This window comes from Ceratotherium simum, chromosome 34, assembly GCF_057802395.1.
Source record: "Ceratotherium simum simum isolate JZ-2026a chromosome 34, ASM5780239v1, whole genome shotgun sequence".
In the NCBI taxonomy this organism is placed as follows: Eukaryota; Metazoa; Chordata; class Mammalia; order Perissodactyla; family Rhinocerotidae; genus Ceratotherium; species Ceratotherium simum.
The window spans coordinates 97,008-110,571 of NC_141933.1; the positions used below are offsets into that span (position 1 = coordinate 97,008).

The 13,564-nt window shown below is 47.9% G+C and overlaps 1 protein-coding gene across 1 annotated transcript; it reads right to left on the reverse strand.

Annotated features, from left to right (window-relative positions):
• Nucleotides 1-360: 360 nt before the first annotated feature.
• LOC101404928 (cytochrome c oxidase subunit 8B, mitochondrial) lies at nt 361-1,978 on the reverse strand. The gene is made up of 2 exons (XM_087422359.1): nt 1,868-1,978; nt 361-497 (listed from the first exon to the last, which is right to left on the reverse strand). Exons 1-2 carry the CDS (start codon nt 1,976-1,978, stop codon nt 396-398), a joined length of 213 nt encoding a protein of 70 aa, XP_087278485.1. The 3' UTR covers nt 361-395.
• Nucleotides 1,979-13,564: the final 11,586 nt, after the last annotated feature.

Below are 13,564 nucleotides of genomic sequence, written 5' to 3' on the forward strand. Positions count from 1 at the left end.
TCCAGGTCAAGCCTGTGCCTGAGGACATTAAAAGCAGGAGGTGGAGCCTAGGGAGTGCTGGGTGGGGATCTGGCCTTGGCCCTGCACTCTCTCTGCTCTGAGAGAAGGGCATCCCTGCACACACACGGACGGGGCAGAGCCAGGCTCAGATGGCACTGCGGCCAAGGAAGCGAGTCCTGTCTTGACTGTCACCCAGAGAGACGCGGTGTCCACCCCACTGCCACCTAGCCAGCAGCTTCTACAACCCAAGTGCCCCTGTGCTGACACGAGCAGCCCTCAGACAGCCTGGTGCTGGGTGTCCAGGGAGGGGGTACACGTACACAAAGAGGAATCACCACGTGTGCGTTAGGAAGAGGGACGGGTTTAATACGGTCTTTGATGCTGTGCTGGATCCTTCATTCTGCGGAGCTTCTCTTGTAGTTCTCTAGGTGGTACAAGACCCAGCCTGCAGGGATCAGGAAGCTGAGGAACGTCACAGAGAGCCCGATGGCCTGCTCCTGGGTTGAGGAGAGCACACATGAATCCACTAGGCCCAGTTACAGGGCTCAGTCCTGGGTCATTAAGTGGGCTGTCTTCTTCCCCCACTGTTGCCAGGTCCTAACCAGAGCAGTCAAGATAGACTGCCCCCTCTGCGCCTGTGGGACCCTTGGCCCAGCCTGTTTGCCATGTCTGCCCCAGACTTCTCAGTGTCGGGTGGAGAAAGCTGCAGGGCGTGAGCAGTGACCACTGCAGTCAGGGGAGCACAGCCTTGGCAGAGACCAGGAAGAGCAGCCTTGCCCTCCAGTCTGGGGCGGGGCCTCATCACAGTCCCACCCCCTGCCCGAGGGCCTGCCTGGCTGCCTGCTCCTTCTGGAAGCTGTATGTCCCTTGACCTTGAGCTCCTTCTCACCAGGCATGAAGTGCACCCCCTTCCTGGTTACCTGCCGCACGTGTGTGTTGTGTTGTGCTGTGCAGGGCAGCAGAGACAACTGAGATTTTGACTTAAGGAACAAGTCCAGGGCTCTTTCTCTAAATGGCAGCCCTGTTCAGGCGCCTGGATGGAGGAGGCGGGATTCCCTATGCTGTAAGCGTGTGTGTGCGCCTGGAACCTCGTGTTCTCAGTGGCTGAACTTCCGGAGCCAGGTTGTACAGCACCAACTATATTTCACCTTCACTCCATTTCTTCCTGAAACAGTCTGGGCCCAGTCCTCCCTCCCCTCTGTTCCCCCGGCTGATTCAGACGCGAGCCTGGAGACCAAGCCTTCCTTTTGACTTGACTCCCAGAGGTTTGAGAGGACTGCAGTGGCCTGGAACGGGGACCTTAGGCTAGGTTCAGATCCTTGCGTCATCTAGCCGTATGACCTTGGGCAGATGACCTTCTAGACCTTGGTTTGTTTATGTTTGTTTCTGCTTAAAGTAGAGCTTCGTGCTCTCCTGAGCCCGAGGGTCACAGGCTTACGTTTTCACCTGTGCTCTCACTGACCCTCAGAGCAGCCCACTATCCCCTTTAATGGTGGTGAGGCTGGAATACATGTTGAGCCCATCCGAGCTCAGCTGTTAGCACCCCTTGTGTGCCAGAAGGCAAGTGGGTCCTGCAAACAGACCCCCGCCCTCCAACTGACTCTGCTGGCTGCTTCCAGAGCCTGGCCTGCAGGCGATGGCTGCAAGGACCCCTTTCCTGGAGTTGGGACACTGTCCCAGCCATAGGATTGAGACCCAGCACCAGGATCACCTCTAGAAACTGCAGGCCTGAGAGGACATGCCTCTCCCCTTTACCAGCCTGGCCTTTTGTGTCCCACCCTGAAACCCACCTCATCCTGAGAACCTCTCAGGACTGCCTACTCCCCCTGCCCAGGTCAGGCTCCCCTGCTGCCTTGGAGGTACTTACCATGGGAGAAGTGGGTGTTCTGGCTGGCTTGGCAGAGACATGTGCCTTGGGAACCACCCAGCCCCTCAGGGGGGCTTGCAGCAGCCTGACGGTGGGGGCCAGCCTCAGCATGGTTGTTGGGCCGAGCTCCCGCCTGAGTCCCGTGTGTCCGCTAGCCGTGTCCTCTGCTTGCCTGGGTGTTGGGCTTTTTATAGCTCGAGGAGGGAGCCACAGCTGTTCCCTCCCATCACAGGGCTTGGCAGAAAGAACACCTGCTTGGACCCGGGAGAGAGCCGGCCTCAGACCAGTGGCTATCCCCCAGCTGTGGTGCCCGAGGTGCCTCAAGCCCCTTGCAGTGCAGGGAGGTTTGGTCCTCTCCGGAAAGGGCTTTCACTTCTTTGTAAAAAAGTAACTCAACGAAGGAGCAGGACCAGGGAAGTCAGGTTTGAGAACGCAAGAAGGGAAGAGTGACATAATTTAAGAGTAAACCTTAACTATCTAGAGCGTCGCCTGGGAGTACCACGTAGAGCTACTTGACAGTTCTGTGACTTAGGAACTCCTGGCTAAGCTGCCCAGCCTTCTCTTTCTTAACTGATGGATCAGCCGGGTGTTACCGGGGCACAGCACGTGATGCATCTGAGCAGCTTCACTGCTGACTTGGGCGGCTTTGTCACTAACAGCCTCTGTTCCTCTGCGTGGTGGACGACCCTCAGTTTTGCCATGGAGTAACAGAGGTAGGGAGAAGTTCGGCAGACACTTTCTGAGTGCCAGCTCCAGGTGGGCACTCAGACCCCTGCCTCCAGGCCCACATGTAGGTAAAGGCACCAGGGCCAAATGCTGAGTCAGCGCTGCCCTCTGCCCACCTGCCACGTGTGAGCTCAGAGCCTCTGCCTCTCTCCTGCAGACAATGAGTTGTTCATCCCTTCCCACAAAAATGTATTAGTGAATTTGTTTTCCTGCTCTCTGAGAGACTGTTTCACACTTTCTGTCTGTGCAAACAGCCCCCACCCCTCTGCCTGCCTTGAATACCTGCTGTGGATGTCGCTGAGAGAATGGAAGCAACCAGATGAGACCCACTGCCCAGCCCCAGCCCCTGACCTCCAGGAGAGCAGTGGGCCTGTGCCCTGTACCCCCAGATGCCAAGGCCAAGTCCCCAGCGTCTTCTCCAGCCATTCTCTCCTTGGCCCCTGGTTTTCCTCCCATCTTGTCCAGACCCTGCCTGACCCCCAAGAGCCCCAGGACCTTTGCAGTCTCCCTATCCACCCTCCCCAGACCTCATCCGGCCTTGACCCTCCCACTGCTCCTTCTCAGTCGTGATATGTAGGATGTACTGAGGACTTGTGATCAAGCCCCCGTTCCTTTCCTCTGCCAGCTGCTCCGGCCAAATGTCTGAGCACCAGCCTTCATTTCCTTCTGGTGCTCGCACTCCACATGTAGTCCACCAACACCACCACACCCTCCCCCAGTCCAACCTTGAATGTGTCCGCTACAGCTGCTCCACACGCAGCCAGGAAATCCTTCTAGAGCAATCCTTCTAGGTCTCATCACTGGCTCTGTTCAGCGTCCAAGAGGCTCCACTCACCTCCTTCCCATGGCCCCCGAGGCCTGCGTGGTCTGACCAGTGCCTGCCTTGCCCCTCACCTCCTTCCCCTGCACCCCAACACGGGCTCCTGCCTTGTCCCAGACGCACCTGCCCACACTGGTGCCTTTGGACGGCCTTTCCCTCATGTTTTCAGGTCATTCAGGCCCTGTTCAAATGATGTCTCCTCGGATATATCTCGCTGATTGTTTGCTTTTATAGCTGGAATATAAGCCCCATGAGGGCAAGGACTGTTGTGTTCACCACGGAATCTTTGGGGCCTGAAGCAGTGTCTCCTTAGCAGATGTTGAATCAATGTTTGGTGGACGGAGAGAGGGGTGGCCAGGTGGGTGGGTAGATGGGTGGCTGGCTGGGTGGACGGGTGGAGATTCCCTTTTACACGGCACTGGGTTAGACTTGAGGGACACGTGGAGTCAGACGTGACAAAACGACAGGGATTACACTCCACCGTCAGAACGATCTGAGTGGTTATCGCTGACAATGATGGAGGCCACGGCCCAGAACATGCTCTCTAGCTCTCTCCAGATCAGATCCACGTGGGTGCAAGTCCAGGAGCCAAGAAGCAGCAGGGCATCTGACCGCGTCGGTCCCCACGCCCCCAAACTCATCCACGGTCATTGTCTGCTCCCCTAGACTCAGCTGTGGTCACTAGGGACAATCACGCCCGAGTCAGTTGTGTTGAAACGGTGAATTGATGTGACTACATTCCGCAAGGAACGTAATTTCACTTTTGTTCTTCCCTGGAAACCTCACTTGTTCTAAATGTGGGACTCGTTTCTGGGCTCCCTGCCCCACCACCCAGGGCCCAGCCCTGACCGTCTTCCTGTGACTTGGTTTCCCAGACAGGAGCCAAGTCCTGGGAGGCCAGAGAGGGGAGCGTGTCCTGAAGGTTATCTGCAGCGGCACTGGGTCCCGATGCCAGCCTCAGGCCATGGGGGGCTCTGCCCCTCCTCTGGAATAATCCCTTCCGTCTGAACCTTTAATTATAGCTTTGGGGTCCAGCTGGGGATAAGGCTGGGGATCAGAGGACCAATTACCCAGCAAATGGTGTTTCTTCTTTCACAGATAAGACCTGCTGCCCTCACCTCCCAGGCCTGGCTCTGAGGGGGGCCTCCTCCTCACCCTCCCCAGCTGGGGTGCGGTGGGGGAGAGTGCATGCTGCTCTCCAGGCTTCCAAGCAAGTCCCCAGCCAGCCCAGTGCTAAGGATGGAAGCCCCAGTGAGGGCTGGGACAGGGGAGCTGGGGGCCACCCTCCAGGGGAGAGAGACAGCACAGGCCTTTCCCTCAAGCCTGGATGGCCACACCAGCTTCAGCCTTCAGCCCCTTCTCGTCCATCCCCCAAAGGCCTTCTGACCTTTCCAACCTTTCCAAACAAACCTGCCCTCCCTGCTCCCCTGTTCACACAGCTTCTGGAGGCTCCTACTGCCTGCAGCAGTAAGCTTCAGGTCTCACCCTAACTGGGTTTTTAGTCCCCAGAACCAGTTGTTCAACCAAGGCCTACGCAGACCCCTGCTGCCCCCACCCACACCGAGGCTGCTGAGGTGGGAGCCTGACACTGCCTCTCCTTCATAGCCTCAAGGCCACGTCAAGCCCCACAGAGTGCAGCCCTGCATCCTGGACTCTCCTCCTCCACCAGGATCTGCCTCTTCCTGGAAGGAAAATAATGTGACCCATGGAGAAAGGGGTGGCGCCAAGTGGGGGTCACATTGAACAAGGCAGTGAAAGGCCCTGAGGGTACAGAGTGGGGATGAGGCCCCTGTAACGGCTGGAGAAACCAAGGTGTGGAGAGGGAACAGGGCCCAGGACTCAAGCCGGCCTGGCCTAGATGGGGGTGGCATCAGGAAGAGCTCTCAAGGGCTCTGGTGGACACAAGTGTCCCTGTTGCCTGAATCCTCACCTCACCTTCTTCATCCAACCACACTCAGCACTTACCTATCGATCTGTGCCGGACCTGTCCCTACTGCCCGTGGGGGCGGGAGGTGGGGACCAGCCACCATGCACACCCTCCCTCGCAAAGCTGCAAGGCCACCTGGAAGGTCTGGGGTGGACACTGTGGGCACATAGCACCACCCTTTGTCCACACTCGGAACCACAGAAGCTGCTAGAGAAAGTAGGGAGGCACTGGGGCAGTAGCAGTGAGTAGAGAAAGTAGTGAGGCACTCTCACAGAGAGACAGTGGGGCAGAGCCCTCTGCAGCAGAGATTTTTAGTATCAGGGACCCATAAAAAATGCACAGGCATGCAAACGTTTGCATATTATTTTTATTGCATTGGAAATCTATTTTTATCACATAAAACAGTGGTTCTCAAAGTGTGGTCCCTGGACCAGCAGCATCAACATCACCTGGGAATTTGTTAGAACTCAGAAACTCTGGGGTGGTCCCAGTCATCCATTATAACAAGCCCCACCCCCCCCACCCCCCCATCCCCCAGGCCAGGGAATTCTGGTGCACAGCCAAGTTTGAGAACCATTTTCACGTCATATAAAAACTTAATGCTTCACACTATTTCATTTGAAACTAAGTGGCCACTTCCAGAAACATTAAAATCTCACCCAGGTTGCAAAACTCAGCCCCTTCCTTTTATCTACAAAAACATACTTCCACTAAGTATTTCTTATATTTACCAGGATCTACTGACACTTTCTGGCTCATGGGTAGAGATCCTGTGCAGGGGGCCTGCTGCCCCCTTCCTCACCCCACCCGCTCTGTGCTCCCGCCTCTGAAGCTCAGCTTCCACCCAGGCCCTCTTCATATGGAACATGCCCACAGAGAAACTCTAGTGCCAGTTGATAGTCACAGCATTCTCACAACCCTGGCAGTTTTGTTGGTGCGTTGATTAATTTTATGTGCCAGCTTGGCCAGGCCATGATGCCCAGATATTTGGTCAAACATTTTTCTGGGTGTATCTGTGAGGGTGTTTCTGGATGAGATTAACATCTGAGTCGGTGGACTGAGTAAAGCAGGTTGCTCTGCACAATGTGGGTGGGCTTTGTGCAATCAGTTGGAGGTCTGACTAGAACAAAAAAGGTTGACCTGCTCATGAGTAAGAGGCAACTCCTCCTGCCTGACTGAATGAGCTGGGACATGGGTCTTTTCCCACCTCCAGACTTGAACTGAAACATCAGCTCTTCTTGCTGATGTTTTGAGCCTACAGGCTTTAAGACTGGAACTTACACAATCTGGTCTCCTGGGGCTCCAGGTGCCGACGACTGCAGATCTTAGGACGTCTCAGCCTCCATAATTATGTGAGCCAATTCCTTATAACTGTCAACTTAAAAAAGCAAATTTGCCTGTTATTTCATCTCAAAATGAGTTTTTTGGGGAATAGCCAAAAGAACTGCAATTCGGGATATGCATGCTGTGGCAAACCACAGGCAAATCCAAAGAACAAAGCAGGGGAGCTGCTTTTATAGAGAAAGGGGGAGACGGAGGGGCTGTTCTAAAGGAAAGTCCACTGGGGGAGAGAAAAAGTTCAGGGTGGCAACTGCGTCTCATTGGCTGGCTGCAGTGTTTCTATTGTCTGAGCTGCAGCATTTCTGATTGGCTGGGCTGTTGCAGGGTGGGGAGAGAATCTTTCTTCAGTAGTAAAGTAGTTGTACTTCCTGTCTGAGATGCAAGTGTGTGTGTCTCTTCCTGTTTGCAGTAATTGACAATGTGCAATGGGGCATGAGAGCTCCCCCTACAGGCCTTCTCAACTCCAGTTTAGTTAATGTTTCTTTTATTAATTTCCACATTTTTCCCTTCTGATCAAGATCTTTCTCCGAAAGCATCACTGATCAACAGTCAGGTTCTCTGCTCGTAGTGGTCTTGTCCCTCAATTCCAGGAAGGACCTTTTCCAGTTGACATGTCCCATGCTGGAGGGACAGTACATAGGGGTTGGAAACCATTTTGGCCACATTTGAGTAACGAGGAAGGTTAGGAGGGAGAATGCTCAGGCATTTCTTATTCAAAGTCTATATTTCTCTGAGGTCGCAGGCGTTGGAGATCATCTCGAAGTGCTGAGCCAGCATCACCTTATTGGGGACGTCATTTTTACAGAGGTTTGAGGCAACAGGTACAGAACTTTATAACAAGTATACAGAGTAGGATTAAGAGCAATACTATAAGCCCAGTTGCAGGATGGTTCTAAACCAGGAGCCCAGACCTGAAGGTAACCAGCTGGACAAAGCAAAAAACAGTGGATTGTTAGGTGCAATTAGTTGTAGCCAATGTGCCTGCTCTCTAATCTTATGTAATTAGGTTTCTATTTCCCCAGAGGCATTTACCCATGTGCACCAGGAGGTGTTCACCACTGCACAGATACCTCCTTGCTTAGCAAGTAGGTAATCAAGGGCTATATGATTATCCAAAACTACCTTGACCAATGAGTTAAGTGACCATTGCTGAGTTGAAATTGCTTTGGCTGTGGAGTCGGCCAACTCTTTTGGTGTCAGGGAGAGATTCCCAATCGTTTGTTTGTCAGCACTCACTCTGATCCATGGGAAGAAAGCTCTTCCCATGGAGGCAAATCCAGAGTCACGTTTGCCTCCTGGAAGTTCTCCTTTAGAGCGACTATGGAGATTCAATGGGAGAGACCAATGAGAGGTCTCTGTTTGGTTATGCAGAGAGAACAGGACAGTGAATATGGCAAGGGCACACTGTCCTTGTATTCTCCGGCTGTCAAGGCAATGAGTTGTCCAAGCATAAAGGCCATTACTGAAACCTCCACAGATAAAGCTGTAACTAGGGGGTGTACATAAGGCCCTGGCATAAGTGATATCATCTATAGACTCGTTCATCAGCATAGAGGTGTTAACATTATCTAACCAAGGCTCAGATATTATGTTGTTACATACCAAGAGGTTGCCTAAATATATGGGTATATCAAAAAATTTACAGATGGCCTGGGTTATACTGGCCGCCCTAGAGAATTTTTCATACAAATATTCAAAAGACCTTGTTTTCCCCTTCCAATGCTGGGTTAAATTAAAGCAAAGAACAAGTTTAGGCAGGCTTAGCACCCTGAGTTGGTAAAATGGGACAGCAGAGCAATTTAGACAAACAACAGCATCTGGAATCTCAGTGAAATTACTTACAATGGGATAAGGACAGTCTCTTTAATAAATTGTGTTGGGAAAACTGGACAGACACATGCAAAAGAATGAAACTGGACCACCATCTTACATCATTCACAAAAATTAATTTAGAATGAATTAAAGACATGAATGTAAGACCTGAAACCATAAAACTTCTGGGAGAAAACATAGGATGTAAGCTCCTTGAAATCAGTCTTGGCAATGATTTCTTGGATTTAACAACAAAAGAAAAAATAAACAAGTGGGACTACATTAAACTAAAAAGTTTCTGCACAGCAAAGGAAACCACCAACAAAATGAAAAGGCAACATACCGAATGGGAGAAAATATTTGCAAATCATATATCTGATAAGGCATTAATATCTAAAATATATAAAGAACTCATACAACTCAATAGCAAAAAACAAACAGTCTGATTAAAAAATAGGCAGAGAGAGGCTGGCCCGGTGGCATAGCGGTTAAGTTCACACATTCCACTTTGGTGGCTAGGGTTTGCCGGTTCCGATCCTGGGCATAGACCTATTCACCACTCATCAAGCCATGTGGAGGCAGCGTCCCACATAGAAGAACTAGAAGGACCTACAACTAGGATATACAACTATGTACTGGAGCTTTGGGGAGCAAAAAGAAAAAGAGGAAGATTGGCAACAGATGTTAGCTCAAGGCCAATCTTCCTCAAAAAAAAAAAAAAAATAGGCAGAGGACCTGAATAGACATTTTTCCAAAGAAGACATACAAATGGCCAACAGGTACATGAAAAGGTGTCCAACATCACTAATCATCATAGAAATGCAAATCAAAAATATACTGAGATATCACTTCACACCTGTTAGAATGGCTATTATCAAAAAGACAAGAAATAACAAGTGTTGGTGAGGATGTGGAGGAAAGGGAATACTTGCGCACTGTTGGGAATGTAAATTGGTGCAGCCACTATGGAAAATAGTATGGAAGTTCCTCAAAAAATTAAAAATAGAACTACCATATGATCCAGCAATCCCACTTCTGGATACATATCCAAAGGAAATGAAAACACTAACTCAAAAAAATATCTGCACCCTCATTATTTATAATAGCCAAGGCATGGAAGCAGCCTAAGTGTCCATGAACAGATGAATGGATAAAGAAGATGTGGTCTACATATACAATGGGATATTATTCAGCCTTAAAAAAGAATGAAATCTTGCCATTTGCGATGACACGGATGGACCTTGAGGGCATTATGCTAAGTGAAATAAGTCAGACAGAGAAAGACAAATACCACATGATCTCACTTATGTGTGGAATCTAAAACAAAATGAAAAACAAACTCATAGATATGGAGAAGAGATTGATGGTTGCCAGAGATGGGGTGTGGGCAAAATGGGTGAAGGAAGTCAAAAAGTAGAAACTTTCAGTTATAAAATAAATAAGACATGGGGATGTAATGTACAGCATGGTGACTATAGTTAATAATACTAATCATATATTTGAAAGTTACTAAGAAAGTAGACCTTAAAAGTTCTCGTCACAAGAAAAAAAATTTTTAACTATGTGTGGTGATGGATGTTAGAAGACTTATTATGGTGATCATTTTGCAATATTTACAAATATCATATCAGGTACAGCTGAAACTAATATAATGTTATATGTCAATTATATCTCAATGAAAAAGTGACCCATTGTTTCCCTAAGGCCTGGTCCCATCCTTGAAATCAGGTTGACAGCATAAAAAACCAATCAAAGAAACCACAACAATTACAACAAATCACTAAGGCTATCAAAAACATACACATTTCCTAAATCCTACCCTATCCACAAGATAAAAGGGTAGGGACTGTCTCTCTCACTTCTTCCCCCTCATTTTGCTTTATTACTTCTCTTCTACTTCAAGCCTTCTTTGGCATTTATTCTTTCCTAATTTTACCTGTATCAAAATAGTGGGGCCCAGAATGAAATCAAGTCTTGCTCTAGGACCTAGGTCTTGGCCTCCAAGGGAATAGGGTGGGGGAGAGAAGAGGATTATCCCAGAAACTTCTGGGCTTTTCCCTTTGCATCTCTTGAAAAACCTCATTCCCCATTATAGCCCCCATTTCAAAGAAAGACAAAAAGAAGGAAAATGATCCTACAGATAATAAAAAATTAATAAAAGAATATTGTGAACAACTTTATGCCAACAAATTTGAAGATTTAAACAAAATTGGACAAATTCCCAGAAAAAAAATATTTTTAATAAAAATATTATGTCATGAGAAATAAGAGAAAATATAGATAGTTCTATATCTAAATAGTTCTACTAAATAAATTGAATCTGTATTTTAAAAGCTCCCCACAAAGAAAAACTTAAGTCTCAGATGGCTTCACCAGTGAATTCTACCTAAAACTTCACACAAAGAAAACTCAAGCCTCAAATAGATTCACTGGTGAATTTCACTAAACATTTAGGAAAGAAATAATACCAATCTTGCCCAAACTTTTCCAGAGAATAGAAAAAGAAAAAGAGGGAATGTTTCTCATGTCTTTTTATGAAGCAAACACAACTTTGATAATAAAACCTGATAAGGACATTGATTATAAAAGACAAGAACAGGTAAATCTCTCATGAACAAAGACAAAAAAAATTAAGAAAATAGTAGCAAATCAAATCAAGCAATGTATAAAAAGAATATGACATCATGACTAAGTTGGTTTTATAGCCTTGTTTAAATTTTTTAAAAAATTAAACAATGCAATTCATTACATTAATAGATAAAGGAGAAAATCATATAGTTACCTAAATTGATACAGAAAAAGTATATGATAAAAACCAACATCCACTCATCATTTTTTTTAAAGTAGCAAACAGGGCATAGAAGGAATTTCCTTAGTGTTGTCTTTATTTTAAAAAAAAAAAGAAGAAAAAGAAAGATTGGAGCAAGTGTCATAGCTAAGGCCAAAATATTGAAAGCTTTCCATCTCAGAATCAGAATGAAGCAAGAATGTCGGTATCACCAATTCAAGTCAACATTATACTGTAGGTCCTAGCCAGTGTGATATGGCAAGAAAAAGAAATAAAAGTTATAAGGATTGGAAAGAAGAAAAATAAAACTATAATTACTTAAAGACAATATGGTTGAGGATGTCAAAAATCCAAAAGAATCTACAGACAAGCTGTTACAATTAATAGATGTATTTAGCAAGTCCACTGGATGCAAAATACAAAATCTGTTGTAGTTCCATGCCATCAATAAGCAATTAGAGAATGAAACAAAAAAATGATATATTACAAAGCATAAAATTATCAAATGGTCTTTGGTTTCTAGTCCAGCATGTAAGAAGTTTGGAAGTCACCACTCCCTCCTCATAACAAGTAAAAAGCTGAAGAATCAACAACTCTTCTTAGATCCATAAGAGAAGTGAGGTCACAGGCAAACCATTGCCCCCCACATTGGAGAGACAGACGGGCAAATACAGAGAATCACAACTTACCAGAGCAGAAAGCCACAAGCAGAAACCTCTATGGGAACCAGTGCTGGGGTAGGAAACCCTGGATTGTAATTGATGAATTTCTGGAGGCTCAGTGTGGACAAGTCTAAGAGCCAAAAGCTCTGGGGAACCCAGTCATTGGAGGCTCCCACACAGTAGTGAGTTTACCTCCAGGAGCTCATCTGGCTTCTCACAATGAATATCAGAAAAAAAATCCTTTATGTCTCAGGCAGGTGAGGGGAAGAGGAACCATTTTAAAATATACCAGACCACTCTGCTCTTCTTAACAAGTCTGCCATCAGGAAAGACTACAAACAAGAGCTAACCTGCTGGGGTTTTATCAGAGCCTACCTGACTTGGGGGAAGGGAAATACCCAGCTCCAGGCCACTTCAGCCAGCCTGACCCAGCTAAATGGGGGGATGCGGGCGGTGCGGGGGCTGGGCTGAGAAGCACTTGTGAACTTCATAGTCCAGGGGCACAGGCTCCATAAGGACTGAGACCTAATCACAGGACTACAGAACGACGCCCCTCCCTCCCCTCACCTCCACATCACAGGGCGACAGAACGCTGTCCTCCCCTCACATCACAGGACGATAAAACGCTGCCCTCCCCCACCTCGCCTCCACATCACAGGGCGACAGAACGCTGTCCTCCCCTCACCTCCACATCACAGGGCGACAGAACGCTGTCCTCCCCTCACATCACAGGACGACAGAACGCTGCCCCTCCCCCACCTCACCCCCACATCACAGGACAACAGAAGGCTGCCCCTCCCCCACGTCACCTCCACATCACAGGACAACACAACACTGCCCCTCCCCCACCTCACATCCACAGGAGAGGATTACAGAACGCTGCCCCTCCCCCACCTCACGTCCACGTGACCAATGGCCTTTTCATAGCAGTTCCTTCTATGAATATGTCGTTTCCCGCTATCAGGAAAAAATTACCAGGCATACAAACAGCACAATTAAATAATGGAGCCCAAGTTCTCAAAAAACACCCCACCAAAGAAGATATAGAGATGGGCAAATGAGCATGTAAAAGTTCAACAGCATGTGTCACCAGGGAAATGCAAATTAAAACAACACTAAAATGACATTACACACCTATTAGAACGGCCAAAATCCAGAACACTGACAGCACCAATGCTGGCGGGGATATGGAGCTACAGGAACTCTCATTCATCGCTGATGGGAATGCAAAAAGGTACTGCCACTTCGGAAGGCAAAAAACTAAACATGTTCTTACCACACGATCCAGCAATTGTGCTCCTTGGTAATTACCCAAATGAGTTGAAAACTTACATCCACCTGCACACGATGTTTATAGTAGCTTTATTCAAATTACCAAAACTGGGAAGCAACCAAGATGTCCTTCAGTAGGCAAATGGATAAACTGTGTACATTCAGACAATGGAATATTATTCGGTGCTAAAAAGAAATGAACCCTCAAGCCACAAAAAGACATGGAAGAACCTTAAATGCATATTACTAAGTGAAAGAAGCCACTCTGAAAAGGCCACATACTGTATGATTCCAACTATGTGACATTCTGGAAAAGGCAAAACTATGGAGACAGTAAAAAGATCAGTGG